Below are 15889 nucleotides of genomic sequence, written 5' to 3'. Positions count from 1 at the left end.
AACTGGTCATCAACCTTGATATGGCACCTCTTTAGACGTCTCTCATCTCAGTCCCCCAAAATCGGCTTGTCAATGTTTCAGACCATACCAACATCTTCACCTTTATCCATCTGAGCTAACATCATCAAGTTACCCCACCAACCCAACACTTACAAAATGGAGCAGCATCATCATCTCCCACTCTCCTTTGAGGAGTTTATAGCCTTTCAACGCTCTGAGAGCCTTGCCGAATACGAGGCCTGGGGACAAGCCGTGGTCCAATACAACCAGCAGCTTGATGAGCAGTCAGATGCCACCACCTTAGCCAATACCAGCACCGAGATCCCCCTCGGTGAGAGTGTCTTGACCATAAAGACCACTCCTCCATCCATCCGGTGCCCATACCGTAAGATATTTATTTATTCTAGCTCATATCTCCCCAGTCCATTACTGACTCAGGTAACCTAGACCCGCCTCGACCACCCGCCCGTTAACGCGGCTGGGGAAAACCACATCCTCATAGCATGCAAGCCAGACGACCCCATCGCCCACGAACGGGTCAGGGAGAACACTGAGCGCCTGATCAATTCGGGTGTTGTTACCAAGTTGTGCATCGACCGCACCTTTGAAGTCTCCCTCTTGGAGCGAACCGAGACTTCAGGAGCACTCCAGGATAATGCCGAGACTGACAAAAAGCGTGCCCGGGAGGCCCATATGCGCTTCTGGTCGGCATTTAGAGGAAGTGACAAGGACATTGAAAATAGTCTTTAGGGGCCGCGAATGCCCAACTGCTCTGTTCTGCCAACCGCGGATTTTTCCTCCTGGGGAGGATGGTGAGACTGCCCCCGGATGTGGTCTAGCCATATGATCTTGCTTAAGCCTTGTCTTTTTTCTATTCGTGAAGTTGGCGAAGATCATCGTCCCATTCGGTGCTCTTCGAACGTGCTCTTTGGACTCTGACAATGATATTTTGATTAGAAGCCATTCCTGAAGAGTTTGTAGACGGTTTCTCTGACAAATTATGGGCGTGTATATCTGTCGCAAGTTAATGTTTTTATTCCTGTAGACCCTATACAAAATTGGCCAGTAGTCTCGATGTTTGCTTCTCGAATTTAAACGTTTATAGTTCTGTGGGCGGTAGCAGATCCAGAGCCGCACTATAAACACATTAATCGGTGTTTTGCAAGATAACCAGTTGTCGAATCACTAACTGCTACTATAAACCTTTGAACTCTTATTTATTCTACTAATATCATGAAAAGCGTTGTTAAAGATGCATTGTTTCATCAACTCCTAAGTAATCATTGTATGTTATCGTTTATTAATATCTTGCCTCTCTTTAACCCGTGTCTTTGCATTGGACTTTTGTCTATTTAATAAATCATATTTTTGTTCCCTATGCTTATTACTCGCGTCCAGGCTTTTTATTCCTAATGTCTTCACCGCGGCTATGCTAGCCAAACTTACAGAGGATCCCGCGACAAAGATCCAGTGGGACACGCCCATCAGCCAATTGCTCCCCGGGGACTTTGCATTACCAGATAAATGCGTGGTGGGCCAGATTACTGAAGATGCACTATCGCATCGGGCCGGGCTCCCGTCTCACGACCACGCTAGCTCTCGCACCAGCGTCCGCAAGAATGTCCGTCGATTCGCTCACCTTCCGCTGACTGCTAAGCTCTATACCCGGTATCAATATTCCAATATTATGTATGTGGTGGCCTCCCGTATCATCAAGACCGTGACAGGCCAATGGCTGGGCGACTGTCTGGCCCACTCTCAACCACTTGGGATGATCGACACTTACTTCGCCTTGGACGATGCGCAGGCGGCCCCCAAAACCTTGACTCAGGGCTATGTACTACTACTCCGCCCATGGTGGTGGCGACCCGCGCGATGACAACATCTACCACAAAGCAGATTGGAGGCCAGTGTAGGAGGTCTCCGATGCTGGGGCGATCATCACCAACGTCCTCGATTACGCGAAGTGGGTGCATGCTTTACTCCGATCGCAGACCTTGGTCGAGAACAAATCTTCTGGAGCCCAGAGACTGTGCACCAGCCATGGCAGCCGCGGACCCTGATGGCTGCGGAGGCCCCTTTCGCGGGTCCCAGAGCCTATGCCCTAGGCTGGAGGACTGGGTGATACCTGGGTATAAAATTTTTTGAAAATAACTGGAGTATGAATACATTCGGCGCGCAAATCCTTCTAGTCCCTAAACCCCAATTTGGCGCGATTATTCTGGCGAATACAGTGCAGACCTCCAATTATGCCGCCCAGCTCCTCGTATTCCATCTTCTAGACGAGCGGCTCGGGATCTCCAGGCAGCAGCAACTATCGTCCGCCGATCATTTTCCTACCGATGTTACCATTGGCCAAATATACTAGTACGTACACTCACGCAGGCTACAATGATGTCACCGTGTATTTGGACAACGAAGATGTTCTGCGCGCCGACCGGAAGGACATGACCTGGCCAGAAACGGTCAGGTTCCAGCATGTAACTGGGGAGCATTTCCTGGTGCTTTCGACACACAATGAGAATTTTGGGGGTTTTCTGTACCAAGGTCTACGATCCTGAGTTTTGAATTAGCATTGAAAAAAAAGCCCTGGACCCTAGGGGCTACCTGGGAGAGAGCAAGGGGAGAGGAAAAGATTTGGGTTGAGAGGATTTAGGTCCATACTCATCCTGGGACTATACCGTTATGTAAATTAGAATTACAGCACTGTATTATGCTAATAACTACACACATGCACCTAGGTAGTACTATCTAATAGGGACCATACGGTCCTTATAGAGCCTCAAATGTCCTTCGTGATGGACGCAACAAGCTTTACTCGTATATTGCGGAGTCCCGATTAAGTTTGGTGTAGACTTGATTTTATGAGTCAGTACTACGAAGTCTACCTATATATATGTAGGTACTTATTTATTTGTTTAAAAGCAAAGGTATTTCTATAGACATCTCAAGGTCCAAGTCCCATTTCTCACACTTACTACAAGTTCTCACTCCATCATCGCATAATTCCTATTCTCCGCACATGAATATTCTGTGTCCTGCAATACGAACCTCCACAGCTCTTCAACATCCAACACATCCAACACATCCAACAATGGCCTCAAATACGTACAGAGCCATCCGAGCCAAACAAACCCCAAGTACAATCACTGTGTACCAAGCCTATTCCCCTGAGATAGCTGAACCAGCAATCAAAGCCCAAAAGTTCGTCCCTCCATTTTCACGGGAGAGAATGACCTGGATCAAGCCCTCTTTCCTATGGATGGCATACCGATCAGGTTGGGCAAAAAAGCCCCGACAGGAGCGTGTCCTGGCAATAGAGATTACCCGCGAGGGATTCGAATGGGCATTGCGTCATTCCTGTTTGAGTCACTATACGCCTGGCGAGGAGACAAGCAAGGAGAAGTGGCAGAAGAAGCTGCGTGCTAGTCCAGTGCGCGTTCAGTGGGATCCCGAGCGGGATATTTCATTGCGGTCTTTGAGTTACCGAAGTATTCAAATTGGGTTGAGTGGGGATGCTGTTGGGAGATATATTGATGAGTGGATTGTTTCAGTTACTGATGTGACTGCTACTATGAGGCTGATCGATGGATATCTTAAGATTGGGGATGTGGAAGCTGCCAGGGGTTGTTTACCTGAGGAGACTCCGTTTGTTTTACCTGAAGATTTGCAGGAGCATCTTAAGATGAAATAAATCATGGTTTTCTTTATCCTTTCTATCTCTGTCAACCGACTGAGACCCAATGTCTTGTAATACGTTAGAAAAATCAAACCTATGTCCTAATTATACGTGGAGAAAATGTCTCTGTTCTAGAAAGGGAGTCTCGGTTCACGGGGACAAGGGATGAATCATAATAAAATTTCGAACCTTGAATGTATGGATAAATGAGGAATCTTTCCTTTCTCTCTCTTTTTATATTCAGTATAGTACGCAAAACACAGCGGCAACCCACCCAAGAAACCATGCGAAATAGTCAATGAAACACACCAGTCCGGCTCTGTTCGTAAGTGATAAAGTACATAACTTCGTAAAAGTCCATAACCCCATAATCATCAAATCCACTTTACAAGCTCATGTCTTTTTCGCCTTGCTGGGACGACCGAGTTTCGGCGGTCCCTCCAGCTGATCTACCAATGGTCGATACGGCGACGCCAAAACATGCTCCGGCGCACGCGTTCGTCTCGGTTCCCCAGAGCTTGGGCGATGTAATTGCTCCTCGTGCATACGATCAAGTGGCTCTCCAACAACCTGATACTTGGCCCAGTTGATTGGGGGCATACGGACGATATTCTGCGGAACGGGGATATGGCCGAAATTCGAAGCCGGTGAGCCGTCTGGATTCGTGCGTTTTGAACCTTCTTCATCCTCATCGTCGTCCCTTGCGTCATCCTCGGAGAACTGGATCACAGTACCGTGGTCCTCGGTCTTCAACCGACCTGCCGCCAGCTCATGCGCAAACCCCTCCGGATCAGCAGCGGCGGCCTCTTTCATGCGATCTAATGCCTGGATGTCGCGCAAGCTTTGTTGCTTCTGCATTTGCAGGATCGAGATGGCGGAACGGAGCGCGATAGCATCCGGATTCTCACTCTCAGAGATAGGTACAGGGGGTGGTCGGGGCTTGAATACGGGAGGATTGGGCGGAGGAGGCGGGGCATGTGAATAGTTGGCATATGACTGTGGAGGGAGTTGTGATGGTGGAGAGGGAGATGCAGGTGGCGGTACGATTGATGGCTCGTTGGAAGCGACTGGCGCGAGATGGGCAAACACAGGCGTCACCGGGGAATAAGGCGGACGAGGAGGAGTTCCCGGCGGATCTGAAATTGGGGCTTCGGCCCCTTGTTGCTGCATGATGAGATTCGACGGAGTGGAAGAGGATCAAGCAGGTCCCTAAGTGGGGGGACAATCGAGGTCTTTCCGGTGATAAGGCGGGATATGCGGGATATGACGACAGCGGTGCCTGGATTTGCCGCAATCACATGTGCAACGTCCGATGACTTCGATCAAAACAAAGACTGACGCCGATATTGAAGGAATTTTGTCAATTTCAAATCTCAAAGATAAACAAAAGATGTGCAGGAATTAGTTTGCCTTCGGATAGGGATGAGCGTATCGGCTACGCGTCACTGATCTACGAAGAGAGACAGCCCCCGTATAATGCAAGTGTTTGAAACGCAGCATTGATTGAAATCTAAATTACATTTAGACTATATATCTAAGATTTGTATAACAATATACTAAATCTTAGACGAACTGTGATCTTCTATCTTAGAGCTGAAGATGTAACACAAGCACAGTTGACCGCCTCATCGTGCGCTCTCACCGCCCGGAAAAATCTATGAAATATCAGACCACTCGCTGGTGAAGCTCCCATTCCTCTACAAACAGCAAAAATGAAGCGCAAGACAGACGCAAGGGCCTCCCTCGATGGCAATGCCATGCCCCAGTCCAAGAAACGGGCTCTCTCCAGCGAGGAGGCTGCTGCCCGCTTCCGCGACGGCCTATTCGACACCGCTGAGCAGCAGAAGTACACCGACGAATACGCCAAGTCTTCTCCGTATGTATACAAAGGAAAAAAGTCCAATGACAGAATACTAACATGTCTGAATCTATAGCTACCTCCATGGCGTCATTCACCCTCTGATCGAGCCCACTCTTCTCCGCTCCGTCCGCGACGAGATCGAAACTCAAGTGTCTTTCACCGAGAAGGAAACTGATATCTACAAGATCTTCCAGTCTGGCGATCTCGCCAACCTTGATGGACTGGATGACTCCTCCCTCTCGAAGCTGCCCTCCGTACTGAAGCTGCGTGACGCGATGTACTCGGCGCGGTTCCGCGAGTACCTGTCCTCCGTGACTGGCTCCGGCAAGCTGAGCGGTCAGAAGACCGACATGGCCATTAACGTCTACACCGAGGGCTGCCACCTCCTGTGTCACGACGATGTCATCGGCAGCCGTCGCCTCAGCTACATCCTCTACCTGACCGACCCCGACACACCCTGGCAAGCCGAGTGGGGCGGTGCCCTGCGCCTGTTCCCGACAACGACCGAGAAAGACGCTAAAGGCGAGGACGTCAAGATCCCCAGCCCGGATTACAGCCTCTCCATCCCTCCTGCCTTCAACCAGCTGAGCTTCTTCACCGTCCAACCGGGCGAGAGCTTCCACGATGTCGAGGAAGTGTACCACCCACGCGAAGACGAAGACAAGACTAAGAAGCGCGTACGTATGGCAATCAGCGGCTGGTTCCACATCCCGCAAGAAGGCGAAGACGGCTACGAGGAAGGACTGGAAGAGAAGCTCGCCGAGCGCAGCAGTCTCGCGCAGCTGCAAGGCCGCGGCGATATCTACGACCTGCCGCAGCCACAGCCGGTGTCCTGGGAAGAGCCCGAAGTCGAAGGCAAGGGCAAGGGGAAAGTGGAAGAGCAGAATGAAGGCGAGTTCACAGAGAGCGACCTAGCCTTCCTACTTCAGTATATTGCGCCTTCGTACCTGACGCCTGATATCGCCGAGGAGATGTCAGACGCGTTCTCAGCCGAGTCCTCGCTCAGCCTGGAGCGGTTCCTGAGTGATAAGTTTGGCTCGCGCGTGAGCGCATACATTGAGGAGCAGGAGAGACAGGCTCTTCCGGCTTCTGCGGATGAGATCCAGGCACAGCGCGGGTGGACGGTTGCTCGTCCTCCCCACAAGCATCGATACCTGTACCAGCATGCCTCCGGCGAGACGGATACCGAGAACCCCATTCAGGAGTTGTTGAACGTGCTGTTCCCGTCGCAGCCTTTCCGGAAGTGGCTTGGACTTGTTACTGGCGTGGACCACCTCACGAGCCACAATTTGCTTGCGAGACGGTTCCGCCGCGGTGCAGACTATACTCTTGCTAGTGCGTACGAAGGCGAGGAGCCTCGACTCGAGTTCTCACTCTGTCTTACCCCGAGCACGGGGTGGGAGAAGCAGGAAGAGGAGGAAGATGATGATGAGGAAGAAAACGAGGATAAAGAAGCCAATGGCTCATCTGCTAAGGCATCCAAGCCAAAGGAGAAGACAGACGACGACGCTGTGGAAGGTCCTGCTCTAGGCGGGTACGAAATCTACATGGCTGGCGATGATGATGAAGATGATGAGGAGGACGCTGAGAACGCTGACCAAGTCCTGGGTCGGAAGAAGACTAAGGCTGATCCGGCTATCTACCGGTCTGCGGGGGCCGACGAGGATGATGGTATTCTCTTCAGCACGCAAGCGGGATGGAACCGGCTCAGCATTGTGCTGCGGGATAGCGGCACTCTCAAGTTCGTCAAGTATGTCAGTGCTGCGGCGAAGGGTGATCGGTGGGATATCACTGGTGAGATTGGGGTTGAGTTTGAGGAGGATGATGCAGATGAAGAGGGTGATGAGAGTGAGGGTGAGGACGAGGATGAAGAGTAAATCTTAAACATGATGGCAGCATGACTGTAGTGCATATTTTTTAAAAAAAGATTGTAGATATTTATATGGCGCGTATACGACTTGAATTGACTTGATGATATATTACTTTGCGTCCGAGCACTACCTTTGATGGTGAAAGATACGTTATGCCCAGAGAGGTTGACGTGGGCATGTATATCAGACACTCTGTCTTCGTATATGCATTGTCGCAATAGGCCTTTCGAATTGGCTATTCCCAATGTGGTTGTTCTTGTGGGCTCTTCCTCGGAATCGTCGCCTTTATTCATCTTCACAATTTCAAAGATGACGGAGCTATATACACTATCTCCCAATTCAAGCCGGGTACCTTCCGTTTCTCAAACATCTGGCCCTTCATCAATACTATATTGGTAGGCAAATGTGGCAAGATTGGCAAGATCATTTCAATTGGTCAAGTCTTTCGTCCCTTGAGATCGGCCAGGGGCCGATCTCGCCTGAGAATCTCAAAGTCATGACAGGACGTCTAAATAATTTAAAGTCCTTGATAATTACAGGGGGTGACATTCAGAATGAAGAGCTGTGCGGAAGACTCGAAAGTTCTTGGTGGCTTTTGACACTCTGGTGGATCTGTTCCCTGGTACCACACGGTCAATGAATGGATAGTTACACTTTGAACGAAGATTATAAATCGACCATGTCTGCATCGATATATCAGTACAACCTTCGCCAGCAGAACGGATTCTTCAGGCCGTCAAGTTAGAGTCAATCCCTGCGGTAACCCCATTTATTAAAGAGGGATACCCTGTGAGAGCTCACATCTACCCTGAGAATTTGAAATCACTAAATATCAGAATGCGGTCCTATAGCGATATCTACCACGGAAACGAGGCTGGCCGTTGTGCTATATAGGATCGAGTTCCCGCTCAAGGACTTCCAGAGGTACGATGTGCTCATAGGAGCGAAACCCGATCAGCGGCCGGCGTACGGTTAAACAACAGCCATTTTCATCAGTATTTTGCTATTTGAAAATGTATAGAGGGTCGATTAGCATGATAATAAAGATACCAAGTAAGTTGATAGTCTAGAGTATCATCCTAGTGCCATTATCCATGGTCCCAGTCACGGCGGAGCAACTAAACGTGCCAACGAAGATGAAGACGCCAGGCTAGTAGAAACTGCAGAGGCGAAAGTAAAATACATTTTCCGGCTATTAGGCAGCTGATATATCGGGCAGGCATTGCGACGAGGAAAGAAAGATATTAATAGGACTAGAGATATCTGGGCCGAGTTACTTGGCAGTAATGTGGTATTAAAGAGAAGTTGAAGCTATTTGCTAAAAAGTTGGACGAAAGCATGTGTTGACTAAATGGGCGACCAAGACCCGGGGGCCGTGAAGTTCTAACCTTCTCCTATAAACAAACAAAGGAAAAGAGAAAGAACTCTATGGAACATGACATATGCAGGTTGAATCCATGTGGTAAATGCAGATCATGTATTGGCACAGCAAAAATGACTGCTTGAACAGTGTCTAACCCCTCTCAGGGTTCAACGCAGTCACCTGATGAGGGGTAGAGCTGATGGCGCTCGTCCAGCCACATGGATGTTTATTATCACAACCACTCTTATTCGTAAGGCCGCGAGCCCATGATGGCTTCAGCGGCGTATTTTAATGGTCCAAACTCTGGAGCTCAGATAGGCTATAATAGCGGCCATATCACCAATAATATATATCTACCCCAAGGTTGGTGAAGAATAAAAGGTCCAATAAATTCAGGGTCAAGCTAATTATTGTTCCACTTCCCACTACGTATAGGACAAGGACAATCAGAAACATCAGCAGATCAGGATTGTCTACGGGATCTACAAACGACCAACCCACGCGATGATAAGACTCGCATTGAGAAAACCAAGGGAGGACTCCTCAACGAGTCGTATCGCTGGGTGTTGCAGAACAATGATTTCCAAAAGTGGCGCTTGGACGAGGAGGTCCGTCTTCTCTGGATTCAGGGTGATCCCGGAAAAGGAAAGACTATGCTCCTCTGCGGCATTATCGATGAGTTAAGAAACACGATTGACAACGCCTCAATGAATATATCGTTCTTCTTCTGCCAAGCAACTGATGAGCGCATCAATAATGCCATTGCGGTTCTGCGCGGCTTGATCTTCATGCTTGCTTGTGAGCAGCCTTCTGTTATCCACCATATACGCAGACGGTACGATCAGACAGGAAAGCAACTGTTCGAGGATGCAAATGCGTGGCAGGCTTTGTCAGGTATCTTGTCAGACATTCTGGAGGACCCGACTCTGAAAGACACCTATTTCATCATCGATGCACTGGATGAATGTACCGCAGATCTTTCTCTCCTCCTTGATCTCATAGCTGAAGCAGCGTCTTCTGGTAATGCACGCGTGAAGTGGATTGTCTCTAGTCGAAACTGGCCGATCATCGAAGAGTATTTTGAGGTCGCAACTCAGAAAGCAAGACTTTCGCTGGAGTTAAATGCAACCTCTATCTCCGAGGCCGTTGCTATCTACATTCAGTTTAAAGTCCAGCAGTTGGCAGAGAAAAAGAAGTATAAGCCTGCCGTGCGAGACATTGTCGCTAATCATCTTATGTTGAACTCCCAAGACACCTTCCTTTGGGTAGCATTGGTGTATGAAGAGCTCGCCAAGGCCAGACCTTGGAATACTCCTAAGCTACTGACTTCCTTTCCGCCTGGACTTGATTCCCTCTATGGGCGAATGCTGCAGCAGATTCGGGACTCCGAAGATGCAGAGCTCTGCAACAGAATACTTGGTGTAGCTTCAACCGTCTACCGACCCATCACATTGAATGAACTAGTGGGCTTGGTCGATATGCCTGACGGGGTCTCGATAGATGACGACGACGTCCCACCGGACGACTTTCTTTCGGACATTATAAGACTATGTGGCTCCTTTCTCACATTACGTGAAAATACCGTCTTCTTTGTTCATCAATCCGCAAAGGATTTCCTGACTACTAAGGCCCTGGATGAAGTCTTCCCAAGAGGTGTACCCGCCGAGCACCACGAAATCTTTTCCCGCTCCATACATGTTATGTCTAGGTCACTTCGTCATAATATATATGACATCGCATTCCCAGGGCTACAAATCGATGACGTTACACAGCCTATTCCAGACCCATTAGCAGCAGCACGCTACTCTTGTCAGTATTGGGCTCATCATCTTCAAGGTGGATATTGCAGTGAGAGCGCAGTTATTGAACCCCACCATCTCCAGTCCGTGGACACCTTTCTACAGCAGAGATACCTCCACTGGATTGAAGCGCTTTGTCTAATAAGAAACGTCCCAAGAGGCATAGAGGCAATGCTTAAGCTTGAGGGTTTATTTAAGGTTCGTGGTCACCTTGAGTTGGAGTTGAGCATCTTATCTTACTAAATGCACTATAATATAATAGGAAAGCCAGAAATCATCACCTTTCTTTCAACGAGTCCATGACGCTTCTCGATTTATCCGATACCACAAGGTGGGAATTGAGAGCGGCCCGTTACAGGTATACAGTTCGTCTCTGATATTCAGCCCCACCCAGAGCATGACCAAACTTTGCTACCAAAAGGAGAGAGTAGACTGGATTGTCCACGGGCCATCAATCGAAGATGACTGGAGCGCATGCATTCAAACACTCGAAGGTCATGATTTGGACGTCCCATGTATTGCTTGGTCCCAAGATGGCCGGCGCCTCGCATCAGCATCAAAAGATAAAACTGCGAGAATCTGGGACTCAACCACAGGACAATGCATATCGGTTCTTCGAGGCCACGAAGATGAACTGCACTCTATTGACTCTATTGCCTGGATACAACATGATGAGCGACTTGCCTCGGCATCAAACGATAAGACTATCCGAATTTGGAATCCAGTCACCGGCCAATGCATATCAACTCTCCGCGGACATGGCAATCAAATACGTACAATTGCCTGGTCGCCAGATTTCATGCAACTTGCATCAGGGTCATTTGATAAAACAGTTAGAGTTTGGGACCCAAACACAGGACAATGCTTAGCTATCCTTGAGGGGCATAAAAATAACGTTAGCTCGGTGGCTTGGTTGCCGCCTAGTCGGCGACTTGCCTCAGTGTCAGAGGCTAATATCCGAATATGGGATACAGTCAGCTGCCAATGTATTTTCGATCTCGAGGATCACAGCAGTACAGTGTGGTCCATTTCCTGGTCGCGTGACGCGAGTCGACTCGCTTCAACATCAAACGATGAGACCGTGAGAGTCTGGGACCCAAGCAATGGGGCTTGTCTGTCAATCCTCAGCGGACATAGCGGTCCTGTTCGTCCGACTGACTGGTCTCCAGATGGACGCCGACTGGCATCAGCTGACAAGACAATCAAAATCTGGGACATAGCGACTGGGGATTGTGTATCGGGGGTTGAGAAACACGGCGACGTGGTTGAATCAATTTCCTGGTCACCGGATGGGAATCGACTTGCGACAAGGTCAGGAAGTGTGGATGATAACACAGTTCGAATCTGGGATGCAGCCACTGGAGATTGTTTGTCATTTTTTGAGTTACATCGCTCAGGTGGATCCTCACTTGCGTGGTCTCTGGATGGAAGACATATCGCATTAGCTGGAAGAGCAATTAGGATCTGGGATCCAAGCATCAAACAGCCGAGATCAACGTTCCAAAAGTTTGACGGACTCATGGAGGGAACATCCGGGGGAACCTTCTCCTGGTCGCCAAATGGAGCCTGGCTTGCATCGTCGGAATACTTTGATGGAGTAAGAATCTGGGATCCGATAGCTAGCTGCGCATCAATGCTCCTCGATAGCCGTTATGTTACGTCAATTGGCTGGTCCCATGATAGCCAGCAGCTCGCATCTGGGTCATACAGTGGGGAAGTGTGTGTCTGGGACCCAGTCACTAGAGAACGCATATCAACTCTCGAGGGCCATGAAAGACCAGTTTTCCACTTGCGCTGGTCGCAGGATGGAAGACTAGCGTCGGGGTCAGATGACCAGACAATCAAAATCTGGAACCCGGAGACCAGACAATGTACAGCAGACCTAGGTGAGAGTGACGGTGAAGTGCTATCTATTTCCTGGTCTCTGGATGGACGTTGGCTCGCAGCTATGACACACAGACGCAGGGATGAGGATTTCAAAATCTGGGATCTAGCCATCACGGTTCGGGATTCAGCCACTGGACAATACATCTCATCAATTGATGTTCAATTACCTGTCGTGCAATCTTTCGATGAAATGTCTGCTGGTGAAGACCTGCCCACATTTCTCGAATTTGATAAAAACACCCCGAATCGCCTGCATACTCTCGCTGGTACATTCGATTTGATCAATGATATGCTCATTTCGACCTCCCCTCTCAATCTACCCCCTGCCGTGGAACAGCAAATTGGATATGGCCTGAGTTACGATACCGCCTGGATAACATATCGAGGGAAAAGGCTCATGTGGCTTCCCTCGGAGTATCGCCCGGCCGTTCCATCATTATTCGCTACATACGAGACAGGGGCGGGAGTTCGTGTGGGAATACTCTGTCGGTCAGGTCGTGTGATAACGTTGACGCTCTCTCAATACATTGCGAACCAAAGTTGCAATTCGAGTCGGGCGATTAAATGAGACTAGCGAGCCATTGTCATATACATTGTACATACTCCATCTTCACATTTCATGAGGTCCTCAAGCCACGAGGGGGTGAACGAGTAGACAAAAAAATAGGAAAAGGGGTAAAAGAATAAGGAATTGCTAAATTCTTTCATTTGCAAAGTAAGCCTTCTGAAAAGGTAAACCCGAAAATGACAAGAAAGGGCTCGTAGCAGCTGCATCATGATTTCCGCAGTGGGGTTAGACCAATATTTCCACGGATATATATTTGTATTTCCAACCAATTCGTTGAGTTCAACATTCAATCTACAACCAGGCCACAATATACGATGATGCACATTAAGAATTCAAATTCCCATCGCCTAGCAACAGGGTGAAATCTAAGCGAATTCTACAAATAAACACTGCCATCACTCAAAGCGCCAATTGAAACCCATAAGACACGCGGGACGATCCCGCACCTGGCGCGAACTGAAACAAGCACATGGCGGAATAAATGGGCCTTAGGCGAAAAGATCCGAGACACAGCAAGGAAGGAATAATTGAATATTAATTAAGGACTATTAAGGACTATTTCCGATGATTTCCGATACAGGAAAAACAAAACATAATATTATGTTACAGCCAATCTTAGCAGTGGGGGGAGATGCGACGAAAAGTATATGAATGCAAATCTAAAGCAAAACCACAAAATATGTACACAAGTGGAGGAGGCTCTTAGCCCTATACAACATTATGTTGCATTATGTCGTAGTGCACATGTAGGATGCATGTAGTGTTCCGTACCTCAACCTAGAAAAAAAAGGGAGAGGTACACATGGCGCAAAAAATATCCACATATCCGCATATCCAGCAAGGAGGTAACCTGGGAAGCGGCGACGATTCCCCGTGGAATTCTCATGATGCAAGACAAGACATGATTGGGACGGTATGGCAACTCTACTCCACCGGGGGTATTAAGTTCCCCCCCCCCTTCCTACAGAGCACAGGGTCTGTTTAACATTCGACACGCGACAGCACCTAAACCGAGAACGAGAGCAGGATGGATCCGGGTGGAGCTTTGGCAGGCAAGGGGTATGCCACGATGAATTTAAGGGGAGGGAGATCGTGGAATGATCTGCCAATCACACCTGGTTATCGGGGGCGAAGGTGCGAAGTACTAATGGTAGGATCATCCAGACAGAGGCGGATGGATGTCCGAAGGCTTCTGATATAACATGAAGTACGGTGGATTGTTGCGGATCTTGACTAGGGTATCAGATATGGTGGTTACCTAAAGGCAGCTGTAACCTCATCTTCGAATGGCGGTTAGGTGGGAACAATTTGCCTTCGGCTGAGTTTGAACTCGCAGGGCTTGCAGGGTTTACAGGGCTTGCAGGACTTGTGCTGAGCAGCCGTTGGGGAGTCGATCCTTTCCTATAATAGTATAGTACCATATTCCAGGTTAGTGACCTCATCCGGAGGCCAGTAAATGGAGTGGTCAGTTGCGACCGGGTGGATTCAAGCCAGATCGTCGCGTCGATCTTGAGGGTTATCTCTATTCTCTATTCTCTCTATTTTTGATGATGATTTGTCGAATGGACTTGTGTTCGACGGGATGGGCCGAGGTTGGAGAAAAGTGGTCCGAAGAGGGGCCATGGATGGATCCCTTCGACACCTGGGAGTCTGAGACACTACAACATAGACTGGGATCACGGGTCCAGGTACCAGCAGGGTCGTGTTTTAGTTCCAATAATTCCTCTTATTATGTATTACATTATTAGGCTAATGGATATTCTATACTGTGGCTGGTGCTCATCTAGTCGTCCTATTTGGAACCCTGGGAGTTCAACTTAAACGCGAAACACCCAAGATTAAACCACACCAATGAACTACTCGGATTAAGCGCTAGATGTAGAACAAGCGTAGTAGAGCACACCGATCAGTCCGACATAGACGCACCACATCCCACCTATGAAATAAACGGCCTCTATATCCTCTTATGTGACTGGTGATAAGAGCTGCACATTCCACTGGCGCCTCTATCTACACCAGAATACAACATCAGGCTCTATCTACCATCTACTAAACGACATCGACTCAACCATCTGGTGCTTCGAACATCTATCCAAACAGACGTTTGTCTACGATCCATTGCTTCTCCGGGCCCTTAAGATAGGAGTGTTAGACCCTGTACTGCACGCGTATTTTCTCGAACGTCTTCGTCAGATCCCAATATTCGATTCGGTGCGATTCCGCGAGAGAATCACTTGCCGAGTATGGCTCAAGGGAGCTCTCTTTGCGCTGGATGACGAAGGGTATATCATGCTCACTAGCAGTGTGTATGATATCGAAGCCGAGGCGAGAAACCTCACGTTTCGGAATAAGAGCCTGGGGAGGCGGACGGTTGAGAGGAACTGTGGGAGTCAGGTTTGAGATTCTACATGTTATGTGGAAAGTTTAAGTTGACTATGGTGGTATCATGTGTAAGGAGGGGGGAGAAGGGGAGAGGGCATTTTATATGATCAAACGACGTTGGGCGATATTAGACGGCACCAATGTTGAACATTGTGGGAAGCCATTTTGGTGTTATTTTCATCGGTGGAGCTGAAACAAAATCATCTCAATGCCGAGCGCCAATATTGTTTCAGTGGGGTGTATAAGAAACTACTTGATGCCCGGGTGGGTACAAAATAGTTGTGCTACGGCGGTGGTTGGGGGCGACACGCCGGCGGAAGTTACGGATGGACAAAACAGGAGGTTTCTAGCCTCACTGGATATCTTCGACGATAATTGATTATTGAATCCGTGCTTACATTCTAGTTGAAAGCCCCCGGTATGATATTTTCTAACCTTTTTCGCATGTAACCTCTAAGCTTTGGCCGTGCGCTCCCCAG

At 48.7% G+C, this 15889-nt stretch overlaps 7 protein-coding genes across 7 annotated transcripts; 6 read left to right on the top strand and 1 right to left on the bottom strand.

Moving 5' to 3' along the window:
• Positions 1-156: 156 nt before the first annotated feature.
• N7537_010559 (uncharacterized protein) lies at positions 157-750 on the top strand (the record flags this gene model as incomplete). The annotated part of the gene is made up of 2 exons (XM_056901613.1): positions 157-339; positions 448-750. 2 exons carry the CDS (start codon positions 157-159, stop codon positions 748-750), a joined length of 486 nt encoding a protein of 161 aa, XP_056750281.1.
• Positions 751-1429: 679 nt separating this feature from the next.
• Positions 1430-1879, top strand: N7537_010558 (serine hydrolase domain-containing protein; the record flags this gene model as incomplete). The annotated part of the gene is made up of 1 exon (XM_056901612.1): positions 1430-1879. One exon carries the CDS (start codon positions 1430-1432, stop codon positions 1877-1879), a length of 450 nt encoding a protein of 149 aa, XP_056750280.1.
• Positions 1880-3094: 1215 nt separating this feature from the next.
• N7537_010557 (DUF4291 domain-containing protein) lies at positions 3095-3694 on the top strand (the record flags this gene model as incomplete). The annotated part of the gene is made up of 1 exon (XM_056901611.1): positions 3095-3694. The coding sequence occupies one exon, from the start codon at positions 3095-3097 to the stop codon at positions 3692-3694; it is 600 nt and encodes a 199-aa protein (XP_056750279.1).
• Positions 3695-4072: 378 nt separating this feature from the next.
• N7537_010556 (uncharacterized protein) lies at positions 4073-4849 on the bottom strand (the record flags this gene model as incomplete). Its single annotated transcript, XM_056901610.1, has 1 exon — positions 4073-4849. One exon carries the CDS (start codon positions 4847-4849, stop codon positions 4073-4075), a length of 777 nt encoding a protein of 258 aa, XP_056750278.1.
• Positions 4850-5273: 424 nt separating this feature from the next.
• Positions 5274-7417, top strand: N7537_010555 (oxidative DNA demethylase; the record flags this gene model as incomplete). Its single annotated transcript, XM_056901609.1, has 2 exons — positions 5274-5555; positions 5614-7417. Exons 1-2 carry the CDS (start codon positions 5392-5394, stop codon positions 7415-7417), a joined length of 1968 nt encoding a protein of 655 aa, XP_056750277.1. The 5' UTR covers positions 5274-5391.
• Positions 7418-9043: 1626 nt separating this feature from the next.
• On the top strand, positions 9044-13028 carry N7537_010554 (uncharacterized protein; the record flags this gene model as incomplete). Its single annotated transcript, XM_056901608.1, has 3 exons — positions 9044-9137; positions 9210-10771; positions 10836-13028. The coding sequence occupies 3 exons, from the start codon at positions 9044-9046 to the stop codon at positions 13026-13028; spliced, it is 3849 nt and encodes a 1282-aa protein (XP_056750276.1).
• A 1883-nt stretch (positions 13029-14911) lies between these two features.
• N7537_010553 (uncharacterized protein) lies at positions 14912-15428 on the top strand (the record flags this gene model as incomplete). Its single annotated transcript, XM_056901607.1, has 2 exons — positions 14912-14996; positions 15061-15428. Coding segments are annotated over 2 exons (453 nt in total), but the record flags the coding sequence as incomplete, so codon positions are not given.
• Positions 15429-15889: the final 461 nt, after the last annotated feature.

The sequence above is a fragment of the Penicillium hordei genome (assembly GCF_028827395.1).
Source record: "Penicillium hordei strain IBT 12815 chromosome Unknown utg000005l_segment0_segment0, whole genome shotgun sequence".
Classification (NCBI taxonomy): domain Eukaryota; kingdom Fungi; phylum Ascomycota; class Eurotiomycetes; order Eurotiales; family Aspergillaceae; genus Penicillium; species Penicillium hordei.
This window is presented reverse-complemented; position numbering and strand designations above follow the sequence as displayed.